General features: G+C 29.9%; 1 protein-coding gene across 1 annotated transcript in view; it reads right to left on the bottom strand.

Annotated features, from left to right (window-relative positions):
* Window positions 1-11,615, bottom strand: part of dpy (fibrillin-like protein dumpy) — a 125,565-nt gene extending 113,950 nt beyond the window's left edge. The window contains exon 1 of the mRNA XM_089227647.1: window positions 11,242-11,615. Coding sequence (XP_089083773.1) covers window positions 11,242-11,254 — 13 coding nt within the window. The 5' untranslated portion in view covers window positions 11,255-11,615. The remainder of the gene's footprint in view (window positions 1-11,241) is intronic.
* Between the last annotated feature and the right edge of the window lie 4,622 nt (window positions 11,616-16,237).

Below are 16,237 nucleotides of genomic sequence, written 5' to 3'. Positions count from 1 at the left end.
CTTGAACGTTTCTGGTCGTCAAATCGACCGAATATATATACGTACATAAATATTTTTTATCCACCGTAATTAGGTACCTACTATTACGACAATCAGGCGACAGTGTTTTTCCCCTATTGTTAAGAAAATCTAAAAGAAATATAGGAAAAAACCATGGATTTGTCTGTCAGTAGAAAATCCCCACTCGTTCAATTTTAAACCAATAATTGTGGTCGCTGTATAAATCCGATTATTATTACGTCGCCCGTACATATTAATCGCAGAAACTCAATTGAGAATACCGTATCTTTAATTTAGTGATGAATTGACGTGGATTCAGAAGTTAGCGGTCGACGACACTCTGAATATAAGACACCGCGACGTAGTTGAGATGGTTAATATACTATAATTTGTGTTCAAAAAAAAAAAAAAACAAATCCTTATTTTTCTTCTCGACTTCTGGTGTGCAGGACTGCAGCAGTGCAGCACAGCAGCCGACTATTATATTATTACAACAGCAAACAGTTTACGGAACACGTCGTTTTTGTCAGTCTATAAGAACCTGCAGGATAACTATATATACCTACTATTATACGTGTGTTTTCCTGCTGCTATATACAGTCCAGTCCTCACGGCGTGTTATGTACCTATATACGAGACCACCGTTACTACATCACAGCAATCACAAGCGACGGGCAAAGTCAATGTATTTCGAGATTTATCGTCGGGTACCGATATGGAGGCGGAGGTGGTGGTGTTGCGTGCACTGCATGAGGTGGTGTGGAACTACCGCCGTGAAGTTGACAATCGGTATGCGCACAAAGGTCAAAGAGGCCGAGGAACACGAGGGCAGGTGCAAGTGGTCCATATGAAAAATGAGTGCCCTGCATGCATTTAGGTATACGCCTAGTTGCATATATACAGTTTTGATATAAGTATTGTATAAAATATCAATATAATATATCGTGTTCCATTTAAAGGGTAACATATGAAATATCTTTTACTAGCTGCGCAAGACCTAGCTCTGGTTTCAATCGGGTTGTTTGGTGAAAGTAAGGAGAATCCGAATATCTAACGCGTCTTGGGAAAGTTTCGAATTTTCAACCCTCTCGATGGGCATTTACGCAATATGAGTTGAAATTCATCAGATCAATTTCGATCCACCTATTATACCGTATAGTATTTACTATAAATTCAATATATTTAAAATACTCGTGTAACCAGTTTTTATTAAATTGTTCACGTCATATAAATATCTACGATATTATAATCCCTATAGTTTCAAAATAATTTTTGTCGTAAAAATAAAGTACTTTAATAGTTAAGGGACACCAATAATTAATCTTCTACGTAAAACGTTTCATCGCCAATGTTATTTGCTACAATTTTAAGTAGGTAGGGATGTCAATCTTTACGATATAATAATATATAAACTGCAAAGTATAGGTATATCTATTATAGTGTACTGTCTTATTGTCAGGATCTTGTTGGATGACTCTAAATATCCTCATTATCTACGCGGATTCATAGAAATTGTTGTAATTATGATTATTTGAACAAAAAATTGCGGTTTTCCGCAAGGTCGAGAACCTGGCCAGTCGTGAAGCGCGAAGATGAGGTCCACTGTGAACGGACGCATAATGTCTTGTCGTGGATTAACGAAGCGACACGTAAATATTATATATTATGCGTACATAGTCATTCGCCGGAATAATGTAGTATGACATGTCAAGTTTTGATGAGAGGAGGAGGAGGTATTACCTATAATTAATATAAATATCTTCTCGGGATAAACGCGTATACGAACCTACCTAATTATTAGACGAAATTTGTTCGACGGTTGATGTTAGTTTTTGGTGCAAGTAGTATAATTTTTATAAAACGATAATATTATTAAATAAGTTATAATCTATAATTCAAAATGCGAATTAATATTGTAGAAAGTAGGTACGACTATATATAGGTGCACGCGAAAATATTATACAAAAATGATACAATAGTATTATACTTATTTGCATAATCCGACCCACCGATACGTGCTATAGTCATTAATGCCTATCGTAAAGTGTATTGAGTTGGAAAGTTTCTTGAAAAGTGTGCGGCGGGCGCGGTCTCCAGGCGCAAGGCCGCGGCGAACCAGTTGCCACGCGCGTCGAGTAGGTAGCCGACTAATGCATTTTTTTTTAAATTTCCGTTCCGGTAAATTCTCGGCGTTTCGAATTTTGAATAATTGTTTACCCATCATGTCCATAATTATATTGCGTCACATGAAATTTTTTGCAGATCTATTCACCGATACGGTTGCTGCAGATGAAAGCACCTGCACTGGGTCGCGTGCATGTACAAACACGATGGCGCCGATTTTAAGACTAACCTACACACGTTATTACGTTAATTTAATACAATTTTTTCTTTCGCACACAATACCTACGCCTCGTGTGTAAATTTTTTCACTGAGCCTCGGTATTATCTTACGAATGTTCAAGGACTGGAATATAATAGTTGCAATCCGGATGAAAATGATTACGCATTAATTATTGTTGCTGCACTTATATTTACAATATGTATTATGTATATATTATAAATTATAATAGTAGGTATACCTACATAATACGAGTATATTATGCCATAAGCGTAGGAATCAAACAATTATCCTGATTCGATCGCGATATTGCTGTAAAAACTATAAGTGTCTGACGTCGATGACTTACCTAGCTGTCGTACTTAAAGCTAACAGAACTGAAATATTTTTGATTTTTTTTAAAGATAGATTGCAGTATGCCCATGATGATATACGAGTATTGTAGCTGATTTGGCATGTTATATAAGTATAATAAACGCCAAACGGTAATAACTTCGTCGACTAAAGTTTAATATTTTGTGAGAAAAATTATTATTTGTCCAATGTCAAATGACTCAACGGTAATTGGCTTTTAACAAACAATGCCATTGCATAACGTTGCACAAAAATAAACATTACTAATTATTATTATAAGGATAACGAGTTCTAAAAAACAATTTTAAAGATTTTTTTTTAGTTGAAAATTAAATTCCAGTTTTTAAGTATCTGCAATTAAATATCTGTACATATTATTAATGTGTAATAAAAAAAAAATAATAATATGCACTTAAAGGTGCCGTTTGTATTTATTTATTAAGCTTACGTTTAAATGTAGGTATATTTTTTGAATGCACATTTCAAGGTATCACAATAAAAGTTATTTGGTAAATATTAAAATTATACAATTTGAAAGTAAACTTGAATTAATTTTGTATTGATTAAGAGGTACTCATACATTTATTTTAAACCTAAAATTAGTTTATACTTAAAAACAATATTTTTAATTTAATTTTTAATAGATACCTTTATAATTTACACAGTTTCTAATTGAGATAAAAATAGGTTTTTTTTTAAATTAGAATAGCTTTAATGTTTTAAAAGGATTTTGAAGTTGTCAAATTTTAATTTCTATAGTTTAATGACTAACCTGTTTACGGATTTCCGATTCCCATTTTCGGTAAGCTCTCAGGTAAAAGGAAACAACGAAATTGGGCAAAGCCAAATATGGTATAACATCGTAAGTCATGAGGAGAGAGTCAAATTCTCCTCTCAGTCATAATATTGGTATGTAACATCATCAAGTTTTCGCTGTACCAAATATTTTGTTTTTTTTGTAATTGTTTTAACCCGTCTGGGAGACCCTATTGCTACTTATGAATTCGTCTCAAGGTGATCTTCTCCACAACAACTGATGTATATCATGTTACTGGTAATAAAAAACCACTGCCTAACCGTCAAGTTAAAATGTAAAACAAAATGTTTATCCCTTTTCAGTTTTGTAAACTCTTCATGTGGTAATTCGTTTTTAAGCGTGTACCGCATATGGTAAATTGTTTAAAAAAATGTAAATAATCAAGTACCTAACAAACAGCATAATATACCAAAATATGTCAAAAACAGATACTATTCGCACATCCATAATTATTTCGATAATTTCCTAACGGTTACGTAACAGATCATTGGATCGTGTAAACGGACATTTCGTGCATCACTGATCTCGGACAGAGCGAAAGTGAATTATTATCGTTTTGGTCTTATCTTAATTTGTACAGCGATATAATAATACGTATATTATTACAATCAAATAAATGCATATAATAACAATAATATGCACTTTTGATAAGCTTCCATTTTTTTTTCTGAAAATTTAATATCTGAAATTCGTGTTTCCATCGTTACAATAAAAAATATAAAATATGAAAAATGACCACTGCTACAATCGCAGTAAAAATATAATTCCAAAAACATGTAGCAACGCGTTAAGTCGTTAAACCATATTTATCAATAATGATATAATACAACGTACACGAATAGCACGTGTACATAAAATAGGTTCGGATCTAGTTAGCGTTTAAGAAAAAAAGTGGTCGACCAGATCAAAAAAGGTCACCATGACTTGTTTAGAAAAATATTTCACTTTCAATTCTGCTCTCCCACACACTGGTTTATTTTATTCATTTTTTCGTTGTTGTCGTTGTATAATATCTAAACGCGTTCGTTCTATACACGCGCGCGTTCCTTGTTACGGAAAGAAAGTAAAACAGAGCATTGTGACGAACAATATTATTTGAGATTTAAACACTGGCCTTCACCCGAAGGAATTCAAATGGCATAACGTAATTCTTACATTTGCAATACAAAAAGAAAAAAAACGAATTAATCTAAATTCGGCATTTTGTTAATACAGTTTGGTCGAAAGCCTAAACGAATTGATAGGAATAAACAATGCAGACTTCGAAGGTTGCTGACTATTTATATTCCATATATCATTCGATTACTCGATGTACGTACATTACATCTTCGTCGAGGTCGCTTGCCGTGTTTGCATAAAATTATATTTATGTCACATGTGGCTTTATAGCGCACCCGAGTTTCAGACGGGATGCAAATATAATGTATTTAGTAAGACAATACATGTATAAATGCGAACTGTACATGTTGAAAAAAATTCTCACAGACGTGAAAGATCTGGGCACATTGGCCGATCGTTGTACCTATAATTAAAATTCACTAGACGAATGCCACCATTGCCACCAGCAGAAGTGATTACTTATACGATATTATTTATACAGTGCAGGCTTCTTGTTTTTGATACGCTCGAAAATGAAACGATAATCGCATGTAAAAAATATGGAAAAACTATCAGAATATGCCAATTTTGAGGGATTATATTTAAAAAAAAACCTATATACAAACACAAAACTAAAAAGTATATATAGAGATACGTGCTGTTAGCTCTTCGTATTTCTAATATTATTATTATTCAATCTTTTAGACGACTAGCGTGTTACAATATATTATATATATGATATAAACGCCATATAAACTTGTACTTTTCCTTGTACGGAATCGTTATGAAACAGTGTACGTTATTGCAGAACAACACACGAGACCACAGTTTGACGGAACGGCCAAAATAATATTAATCAAACCTCCCACCATCGTTGCTCACCCACCCGGTTTGCGGTGCAAACGATTTCGCCCTAAATCATGCGGTGCAAACGGGGGCGACCTAACACGTTATAGGTAATATAACATATCAAAGGTAAAGCGCAATCAACATGTGTAAAAATAATATTTATATTGATATATATAGGTCTTTATATAGGTAACAACAAACGCTGACCGCATTGCCACGATATAATATTATAATATATGTAATATATTACATTATTGTAATGGTCAATAAAGGAGGTTAAATAATACACTATATTTTGGTATAGGTAGGTATATGAGGGACCCTCATCGACGATGTTTAATTATAATTTTAATGTGCGACTATTTGAATTAAATGTATATTTTTTATTTTGTTTAACGCAGGTGCCTTTCAATAGGTGTCACATCGAACAATCAAACAACTTCGGACCCGCCGATTACTTAAGTGTAACAAAACAAATAACAGACAAAGGTAAATAATATGATATCTATTCGCTGGTAATAATATAATAACATGCATTTTGTGTTCTTATTTATATTCACTTCAAGGGCGCGATTACGTAATATGGTTTAGCGTAAGTTTTGATGCGTAATTTTATTCTTTTTAAAAATAACGCAATCAACAAATGCAGAAAACCTATAAAACATATCGTATAAATATACCTACTCGAAAGTTTATCAAATCGGAAATTATGTCACAACCATAACGAACGTCTTGGTAGAAAAAAAAATTAAATTAAAAAATTAAACTATCAAGCGTATAGTATGGCCGTGAATGATGGTACGACTGACGCCCAACCCTTAAATGTGGACGCGAACAATTGATATTAATATTCAATGGGCTATACAAGTACAAATACCACAAACAATAAAATGTATATTATATGTTTATAATATATGATGCGGTCGTCTCGACACAACTGAACTCTAAGAAAAATACAATTTTTAATTATCTCGACAAATAATAATAATAATGACGAAGGTGTTCTATAGCCATGAAAACTATCTACAACCCTTGCAATAGATATATCGTTGATTACAAAATCTAACGAGAATACACTTTCTATAGAAGTCAGTGTATATAAAAGAAATATCATTAAAGATACCGCTGTCCACCGACGCACCAATATAAATAGGTACCTAATGGTACTACGAATATATGAAATTTGTTTAACTTTTCTGAATAATTCTTTTTTTAATATTGTATTTTAGATTATTTATTCTGATTAACATACCATTAGCCATTGCAAAGTATTAGTTTGATGCGTGCAAATCAAATCAAATATATTTTTAAAAGGCGCTATTTTTTTATGTTCAAAGAAACCTTGATTTTTTGGTATTAACCCTTGATTAGGTATATTTTCTGTTTTAAATAGACTTAAACCGAAACCATAGAACCAAAAAATAATCACGAGGTTTCAGAAGTCGATATTTGAGACTCGATAATAATAAGTGTATTTCAAGTACCTATATATTGGGTAACATTTTTTAACGATTTCTGAAATTCGCAGATATACCTATGCTGGTGGTGGTAGTTATTCGGAGACGGACGTGTTTAAGTATAATCGACCGCCGCGGTTGTTCGGCAGCGTTGTCTGCAACGCGTGCGCGTGTATAATAATCATGTTAATATAATATTATGTATAATAATAATATGTATGTGTAACACGGCGCCGTGACTATGCAAAAATCAAATCAACCTATTGACATCAGGCGGCCCCCAGGTAGTAGGAGAAGGGCAAAACTATAACGTGTCCCCTTTGACCCTCCCTCCTATCTTTCTCACCATTCCACGGATCTAAGCGGAGGATTTTTTTTAAGCATAATGTGATTATTACACACAGGCAGGTTGTTAAAGGTAAAATACGCTGCACGTCCTTGGCGCTCGGTGTAATAATATTATAACATTATTATTCGGTCGACATATTATTTTTATTTTTTCTTCAGCAGTCGTCAAAGTTTGCACCACCGTGAAATGAGTTTTTATTTTCATCTTTACTTTTTTTTGTTACTTTTTACTACCCAGTAGGTAAGTTATGCGTTTCGACAGTAAAATATTTCGCTAGGCCGTCACAGAGTCTCCCGGACGAAGCGAATGCGTGTTATAGGCGTGTTATATACATTGGTATTTACAGCTGCAGGAGAATAGACGTTACAATAACTTTATGATGGTTTTTGAGCGCTTGTCGGACAATAATGAATAATGATAATAATCGTAATTCATATTAATAATAACGATAGTAATAGTAATATTTGATATTCTGTAATGGACCGAATCGTAAATAAATTATTAGGAATATGAGTTCGTGGCAAAAGTAATTTAAAATACAAATAAAATAGTAAAAATATTATCAGTCCGATAAAAAAAAAAAAGTCTGTGTTTCATGAACATATATTATATATCGCATGTGATTTATAGTAATATATTGTTTAAGAGGTTAGAGGATATACGGCATAATATATTATAATAGGCATTTATCTCAGGCAGTTGTTTTTAAATTTAATTATAATAGATGATGAAGAGTAAACTTTAACTTGTCTTATGATAAGTGTTTAAAACGAATTCTTGAACCTAAATATTTGGAAAATTTAACTTTTTTGACTGTTCTTGTTTTACAAATAAATTGTTATTTTAAGTATTTTGCGTATAGATAATTTAAAACTACGCTTAACGTAAAAATGTTTTATTATTATTACTATCATAATTATTATCTATCGTCTACGTACAACGTACATAATCACCGTTGTTTTCATTTTTGAATCACGAAAAAATGTTAGTTTTTATACAAAAATAATTGACCATTTTTACTAGTGTTTTCGCGTATTGAATTTAACTAGAATACTAAATACTTAAAAAAGATACCTTTTTTGCATAATATGTTCAATTTGATAAGTAAATTTCCGGTACTTTCTATAGTTTTTGAAAATTAGCCTACAGTCTACACAGCTACACATATTAATTTTATATAATATGGAATTATCAATGTATTGCATAAATACAATTTTAAACTAAGTAATACTTATGATAGTTAAAATATCAAAATAAGCACTACCTAATTTTACGTTTACATAAGTGTGGTAGGATAACAATAACATATTATACGTATTTAAGTATTTTATAAAATAGGTATTATTTGTTCATGTTCTTACTTATGTCGTATTATTTATTTACTATCCCTAATATTTTGGTAAGACAAATTTGAGCATTTATTAAATCATATATCATTTTTGTGAATTCCGATTTTATTTGTTAGCAAATTTAATTTATAAATGGGCGTGTATATAAAATCTTCAATCGGGTCACCCCCCAGAGTGATGCAACAATAATATCGAGCCTGAAAGACCCTTGGTCAACCTTCGTAACTCGTTTCCTGCGGAATGATTTTGCAAAAATGTGTAGTAGCCCAAATCGTGAAAGGATGTGGACGAAATAATTGAAAAAATAAAAAAACATTGTTAATTTTAATCATAATTGATAAATATTATTGCATGCATCGAAAAAAAAAACAGGAGCATTGCACATCTATAGGAACCCCAAGTGAGTCAATGAAGCGTACATTTAAAACGATTTCCGGAATTATTATTTTACGCGCTTATAATAATAATTTATAGATCTCTCGCTTTTATATTATATCCAGTAACGCTTCATCATACTATTATTTGTCCGATAACGTTTTTAATATTTATGCTACGTTAAAACATAAGTGTTGTCAATGTTACATTGTTACTGGAAAAAAAAATGTGTTCTAATGTAATGGCTTGTTTTGTGGTTAATCTAGGACCCCCTGGTTAACACCTGTCGTATATACAATGTGTGTGTACGGTGTACCTATATATATGCTTGAACCTAGATAATGTGATATAATTTCATTACGCATATAAAACAACATGTAAAAGTATAAAATACAATACATTAATATACACTATAACTAAACATATAAATATTATATTTTAATAAAAAATGAACTCAATTTTTAAGTCGATAATATTTTAAATATTGTACAATTCATATAGTTTATTAAAAACAGTATCATAAATTTGTTTCATAAAATAAATTTATAACATGATATATACAATTAAATGCATACAAACATCAAATCAACCGGTGAAAACTATTATTTTACGATTATGTATGTAAAAATGTCTTATAAAAACGGGTTTCTTATTTCTTAAAAAGTAATTCTAAACAATACTGTACAGTACGTTTATCCTTAAGATTACAAAATGTAATGCATTTCTCATTAGTTAAAATTTAATTTCAAGGTATTATGAAAAATAAAAAAACTTTTATTTAACACTCGAATATATTATTATTACACCTATCGGGTAAATGCGAGGGCGTAAACCGTCATGGTTTTTTTCCGTGGCCAACAGCTAAAATAAATGTTTGGCTAATTTTTCCAAACTGTTTTAATAATTTCCTTGCCTATATGAAGACTTAAACGTGCATATATTATTTAATTGTTTTCAAGCATTTGACACAACCCATCCAACTGTTGCTTATACAGTCACGTTTACTTTTAACACAGGGGCTGCATTACATGTAGCAAACCGTGACGAAAGTGTTTTACTTCGGCATGACATGTTTGAAAGAAAAGTTTTCCCCCCAAAAATAAAAATAAACATGTTCTTAAGGCACGAGATATCAGTTAGAAATAAAACAACGATTTAAAATATTGTGCAACACTATATTATACAAACGAAAATTAAGACTTTACAATTTATACATGTACAAATACTAATTTTAATGACAATACCGAGTGTGTAGGCAAACTTGTCAACTTAATTTATGTAGATGCAGTGTATAATATATCACTTTCGAACCGTGTTTGGATTAGTTTACGTTTTAGAAAGTCATTGAAATAACACTAATAAAAACTTACACTTTTCTGTCCATAACTATTCATCACGATTGCATTTTTAGAAAAAAAAATTAAACGTATTTTCACTTTTTTATATTTTCCATAAAATAAATCAAATTTTAGTGCATTAGAAATAATATTTAAGATGTTTAAAAATATTTTAATACGCGTAATACGAGTTTACCATATAATTCAGCGTATTCGGATCATACAGGTATTATTGCACTCTACACCAAGTCACGTAACTATTACAAAGTTATAGGTTTGTGTGAGTAGTGTATAACTAGTGTCAATCAAAATAAGCAGCTATTTGGTACGTCGTTAAAATTGAAATAGAATTTAAACATTTATAGTTACAATGTTATAAACATGTGATATGAATGATATGATTCAAAAATTAATTACATATGAAGTTTGTAATATTATAGACTATGAACCGCAAGGACCATATTATATAACTTTGTTCACATTTTGATTCATCTGCTGGTAAATAAATATTAAATATTAATTAAATATAGGAAACTTGTAAAATATATAAAATATAAAAGTGATTGGAAACTATTCAAGAATATAATATTTTATATACCTATTGTATTTTGCGAAATTAAATCATTGTTAAGTGTTTCATGTGTATTTGCAACAATTACTATAGTACCTATACATTGACTATATAATACATAATTGATTAGCATTATCTAGGTACCAAATATTGAATATGCATTTTTTATATTTGATTATTTTGATTATAATAATAATTTAAGAAAAGATTTAGAACGAATGAGACGTATTTTAATTTTTTATAAAAATTAACCATCTGAAAAAAAAGATTACTAATGTATGACAGAAAAAGTTAATTATTACTGATTTATTTTTAAATTCACTTTACGAAGAGGAAGTACTTACCGTATTTTGGCATTTTCTGTCACGTGTGTTCGATGTACATGTTAGTGTATCACGCAGTGCGAATAAACGCGAACACAAATATAAATTAACGATTATAGTATTATTAATATAACGTATCACTTATATACTCGATGCACTACACAATACGGTTTTAGAAAAAAAAAATTAGTAAAAATTTTTAAGTAACTTAAAAACTATGATTATTGATTAAATATTTTTTTCTTTTAAGTTTTGTTAGTGTATTATTTAAAAAAATTATTAGAAAAAAAACAAACGAACTAACGAAAAAACACGCAGAGCGTGTTAAATATCGGGAGAATAAAACCCGATGTCCACTACCGCCGGTAATGTGGAACTCGCGGGTTGTCGTGCAAGACTGAAAAGAACCCGCCGGTAGACGGACAGACAAGAGGTGGCCGCTATTATAACGTACCTATACCACCTTCGCGTGTTGATGCCCTCCGCCTGTTGCCGGTGTGGTGACGTCACGTGTCCGCCGGACGCAACCACTGTAACCGAACAGATGGGCTTTTCGAAGCCGTACGGAACGGGCGCGCGTCCTGGTTTTTTCCCCTTTTCGTTTTGTATTCCTACAAGTGTTCACTGTCTTATTGTCATATTTTTGCGGACGTTGTAAAATAATACGTGCCACACGATGAATGATGAGATCACTTATTGATGGACGCATGTATAGATAATAATATGATCGCAATAAATAATAATAATAATAATATCAACAATAGGTGTAATAGCCGTACAGGTTTTGTATCAGCAATGTGACATAATATAATAATATCCATTCGAAACAAAAAAAAAACTAAAATTATAATACTTTAATGTATTTTTGATTTTAATTCAACACACGCGTTTTAGGTTTATTTACCTTTCATAATTCTAATCGAAATTGTTATTATCGTTCATATTGAGTCTTTATTATAGACAATATAGATTATACTGCAATTTTTAAATAGCTAATAATAATCGACAACTAAAGCTAACATCTGAAAAAAATTTCAGTATTATTTAGGAAATACATCAAATAAAGTTGTACATAAAAACGCACCAAAATAGCTGATAAGTTGATATTTTATGTTTTGATGTTATGATTGATAACATATTATAGTAAAAATAAATTGTTTATATGATTAATATCCATAGTTATAGTTCTTAATAAAAAGTAAATTATGATGATTACAAATGATGGAGCATTTACGAAAAGTCAGTTGTCAATATCTTTCGTCTTTGGGTCTTGAGGTAGATATTATAGGTGGTTATATTTCACATGTAGACTTCAGTTTTAACAACCACATCTGTCAACAATCAAGTACTTTAATCCTTCATTGTTTTATCTGCTGAACTCGCGTCATACTCAGATTATATTGTTAGATATCTGTATTATACCAATATAATATCGCTGTATACATACGCAAACACTGAGCACAGAGACATAATGATAGAGCATAAGAGACCTATCATGATCATTTCAATAAAGTGTTACAAACCTATAATATAATAGGTCTAAACATATAATATTGTATTATGTATATCATGTAGGTATTCACTATCTAAACACTAAGAATTCTATAATTGACGGTTGTAACTCGTAGTGTCATATGGAAACATTTATGCAAATAAATTTACTAATATAATAATATTTTATAAGTTATAACATCATCCAATCCATGCAATAAGGTACTGGTCAAAAAATATATTTGTCTAAGAATGTTAGCTTTCTAAAAACAGACAAACTTTAACATATTATGTAACTGTTTATATATATATATAAGGTAAATAGGTATATATTTGAACTACAAGAAGATTACTTAACAAAATATGGTTTAATTGGTAGACATTTCTAATAACTATAATAATAAATATGTCTATTATTTTAAATCAATCCCAAAAATTGATTTTTGGACTTTGATTGTTTGTTGCTGGTGGGAGATGGGTACACAATATTCTAGATGTTTGGAAAATGGGTGAAAATCAAATACACTATCAATACTAGTTAGTCGGACTTTTGTCTCACTTGCATAACATTAATACACGACCATTTATAGACATAAACGAGTGATTAGATGGTTGGTTGAGACTAATTTTTAATGACTGAAGAACTAAAAATATTATGATTACCTAAATGGTAATCGTACTTATATCAGTATATTATGTGGACCTATCGTCGGAAGTTTGCTCGCAGATGATGCGCGCTATCTAGATAAATTCTCAAATTATGTTTTATATTTATATTGATAATTATTCTTAATCATCTAATTTCGGTACTATAATAAAACATGTATACGAAAATTAAACATAACATTTCCTGATTACAATTATTTTACTACGATAAATGTGTTTGTTATTATTTTAAAACCATAACACCTAGTAAATCAATTGTATGTCACTATGAAATGTTATCGTAGACTATATTAATCTATAAAATTAAATACATTTACCTCTTCTCTTATATCCACCTAAACTGTGATTTCCCATAACCTCAGGTCAACTTTCCTTTTTGAACAATTCGTCATTGATCTTCTAGCTATTACTGACCTCGTACAAAACACCTAGTTTATTTCTGAGTCCATTTATTTCAATTGATTCGTATATATATGTAAAACCCAATATTATTGTATATATCATATATTTATTGGTTCAACTTTGTAACTTTGAATAACAATACAGTAGGCATTGTAAATAATAAAAATCATATGGGCCTTCTGGCATATGCTTTCTGAGTGTTTATTTTATCAAGCAAATATTAATAATCCACCAGTATTTGGGGAAGCCTATCCAATAGGTAAAATATATTTATCTAAATTTTTAATCACACAATATTTATAAGTTTTAAGTTTGTCTCTAAAAATATAAATGTATAATCTTTATATTAATAATAATTAGGGTTAGGGACTTATAGAAGTTTGCATGTTTTCTAATGTTGATTCAAAACATAAATAATTAGTGATATAGAAATATATAATTCTGTTTCATAATAACAGGAGTCAATAGAATTTTTTTTATTTCGCATAATTGCATACATATTTTACACTTTTTTACATTTGGTGCGTATTTTTCATATGTGTTTAAATTAAAATTTAATTTTTCTTTAAACAGGTAAAAAAATTGAGTGTAGGTTTATCTAAAATATTCAAAGAAATTAATGTAGGATGTGTTTCCCTCGCCTGCGGGACCATTTTTAGTTGAAATTATGAATCACTTATATGTTTTTAACAATTTTAATCGCACAATATTGTACATTATATTATAAACGACTATTCAGTCTCAAAATGTGAATTCTATGTTTCAAAAACTCACACAAATGACAAATCAGATATGCACTAAAGTCAATTATACAAATATATTATACATATATACGTATATATACATATAAATGAGTATTATTGGAATTTAAAAAACAATATCATTTTACATTATGAAATGCTTATTTTTTATAATATTGAGTAAATTATGCCTATAAACTTATAAACAAAACATATTCACGTTGAACTCAACTAGGTTAGGTATGTGATATTCCCAAATATATCTTATAACTCGTTCATTTATTTTAAATCAAACAATTTATTTTTAAACTGAAGCATTCGATATTTTGATCTTCGATTTGCTTCACACGGATCGTTGTATAATATACTGCGGAGTGAACTTGAAATTTTCCGCATCCATTAGACAATGTTACCGCAAGTGTAAACTGCATACGGTTGCCCACTATATAATACATAAGAGGAATGTCTTAACCAGACAATATATATATATATATAAATATATAATATAATACGTCTATAATATATACACGTATATTCACCTTCTCGCAGACGTTCTATCCGTGCGGCACTTCTTACAAACATCTCTTAGCTCACACCACGTTTATTTGCCCTGTTAGTTTTCACTCTTTTAATAGTTTGTTTTTCCCCTTCATTCTCTTCCATATTTTGTTTCAAAGCCTTTTTTTTATCATAAATGTGTATATATATATATTAAAAGTATCTTTATACGTTTCTTAGAACTTAGCCGACGTGATCACATTAAAGACAATGACCGTTCTTTAGCAAAAATTAACTTCCATTGGCCATCCACAGTCGTTTTTACTGATTGTCTGATTATCACGAGATATTCACAGACGAATCGAGTTCAACGGAACAGATAGATAGGTACCTACTAAAGTATTCGTATACATTTAATTTTAAGTACACATAATGATAAACATAATATTTATATCATTATAAATAATTTAACAACAATCAATTAAATTATAAACTTAATACAACCATTATAGGATAGGAATTATTGGGTGGTCTATACACTCGACAATATTAAAGGCATAGGCGAGTAGGTAGGTACAAAACTAATCTTATAAACCTTAATAGTTATGAGGTATCGTTAAAGTTCATAAAATGAACAATGATAATAAATTATTCGATGTACGTATATGCACCAATCTCTATCAATTTTACTTTCCATTTGTACCTAATGATTTGATGTTTTCGGCACCTAATATTATGACTTTCCCTTGATATAAACAAGTGTAACCTTATAAACAAAATATTTACACTACGAAAATAAGATAAATAACAATATATATATATATTTACTATAATTGGTATATGATTAAATAACACATTTACACTTATGAATGAAATAGATCGCAGTTTACTTTCAATAATATGTGTGTTTTATTTAAATTTAGGTACCTACCTACCTACATTACAATATAACTTATATTATTATTATATAGTTTATTCCTAATAATTAGACTATGGATTATGAATATAACGTAATAATTAAGACATACTCATACCAACAATATAAAAATAAAAAAATTTTGAGTTAAATAGTGTTTAATATAGTTGGTATACTTACATACAACAAATTATACAAAAAAAAAAAAAAATGCAAAATCACCATAAAAGTGTTTTCACTTTATATGTACATAATATATAATTATATGGAATGTATTATACTTAAATATTATTTTAAAACAACC

Source organism: Diuraphis noxia, unplaced genomic scaffold (genome assembly GCF_037042655.1).
Source record: "Diuraphis noxia isolate RWA-SAM2 unplaced genomic scaffold, SU_Dnox_SAM2 contig0004, whole genome shotgun sequence".
Lineage (NCBI taxonomy): Eukaryota > Metazoa > Arthropoda > Insecta > Hemiptera > Aphididae > Diuraphis > Diuraphis noxia.
Note: the sequence above shows the minus strand (reverse complement) of the source record. Positions and strands in the feature narration are given on the sequence as shown.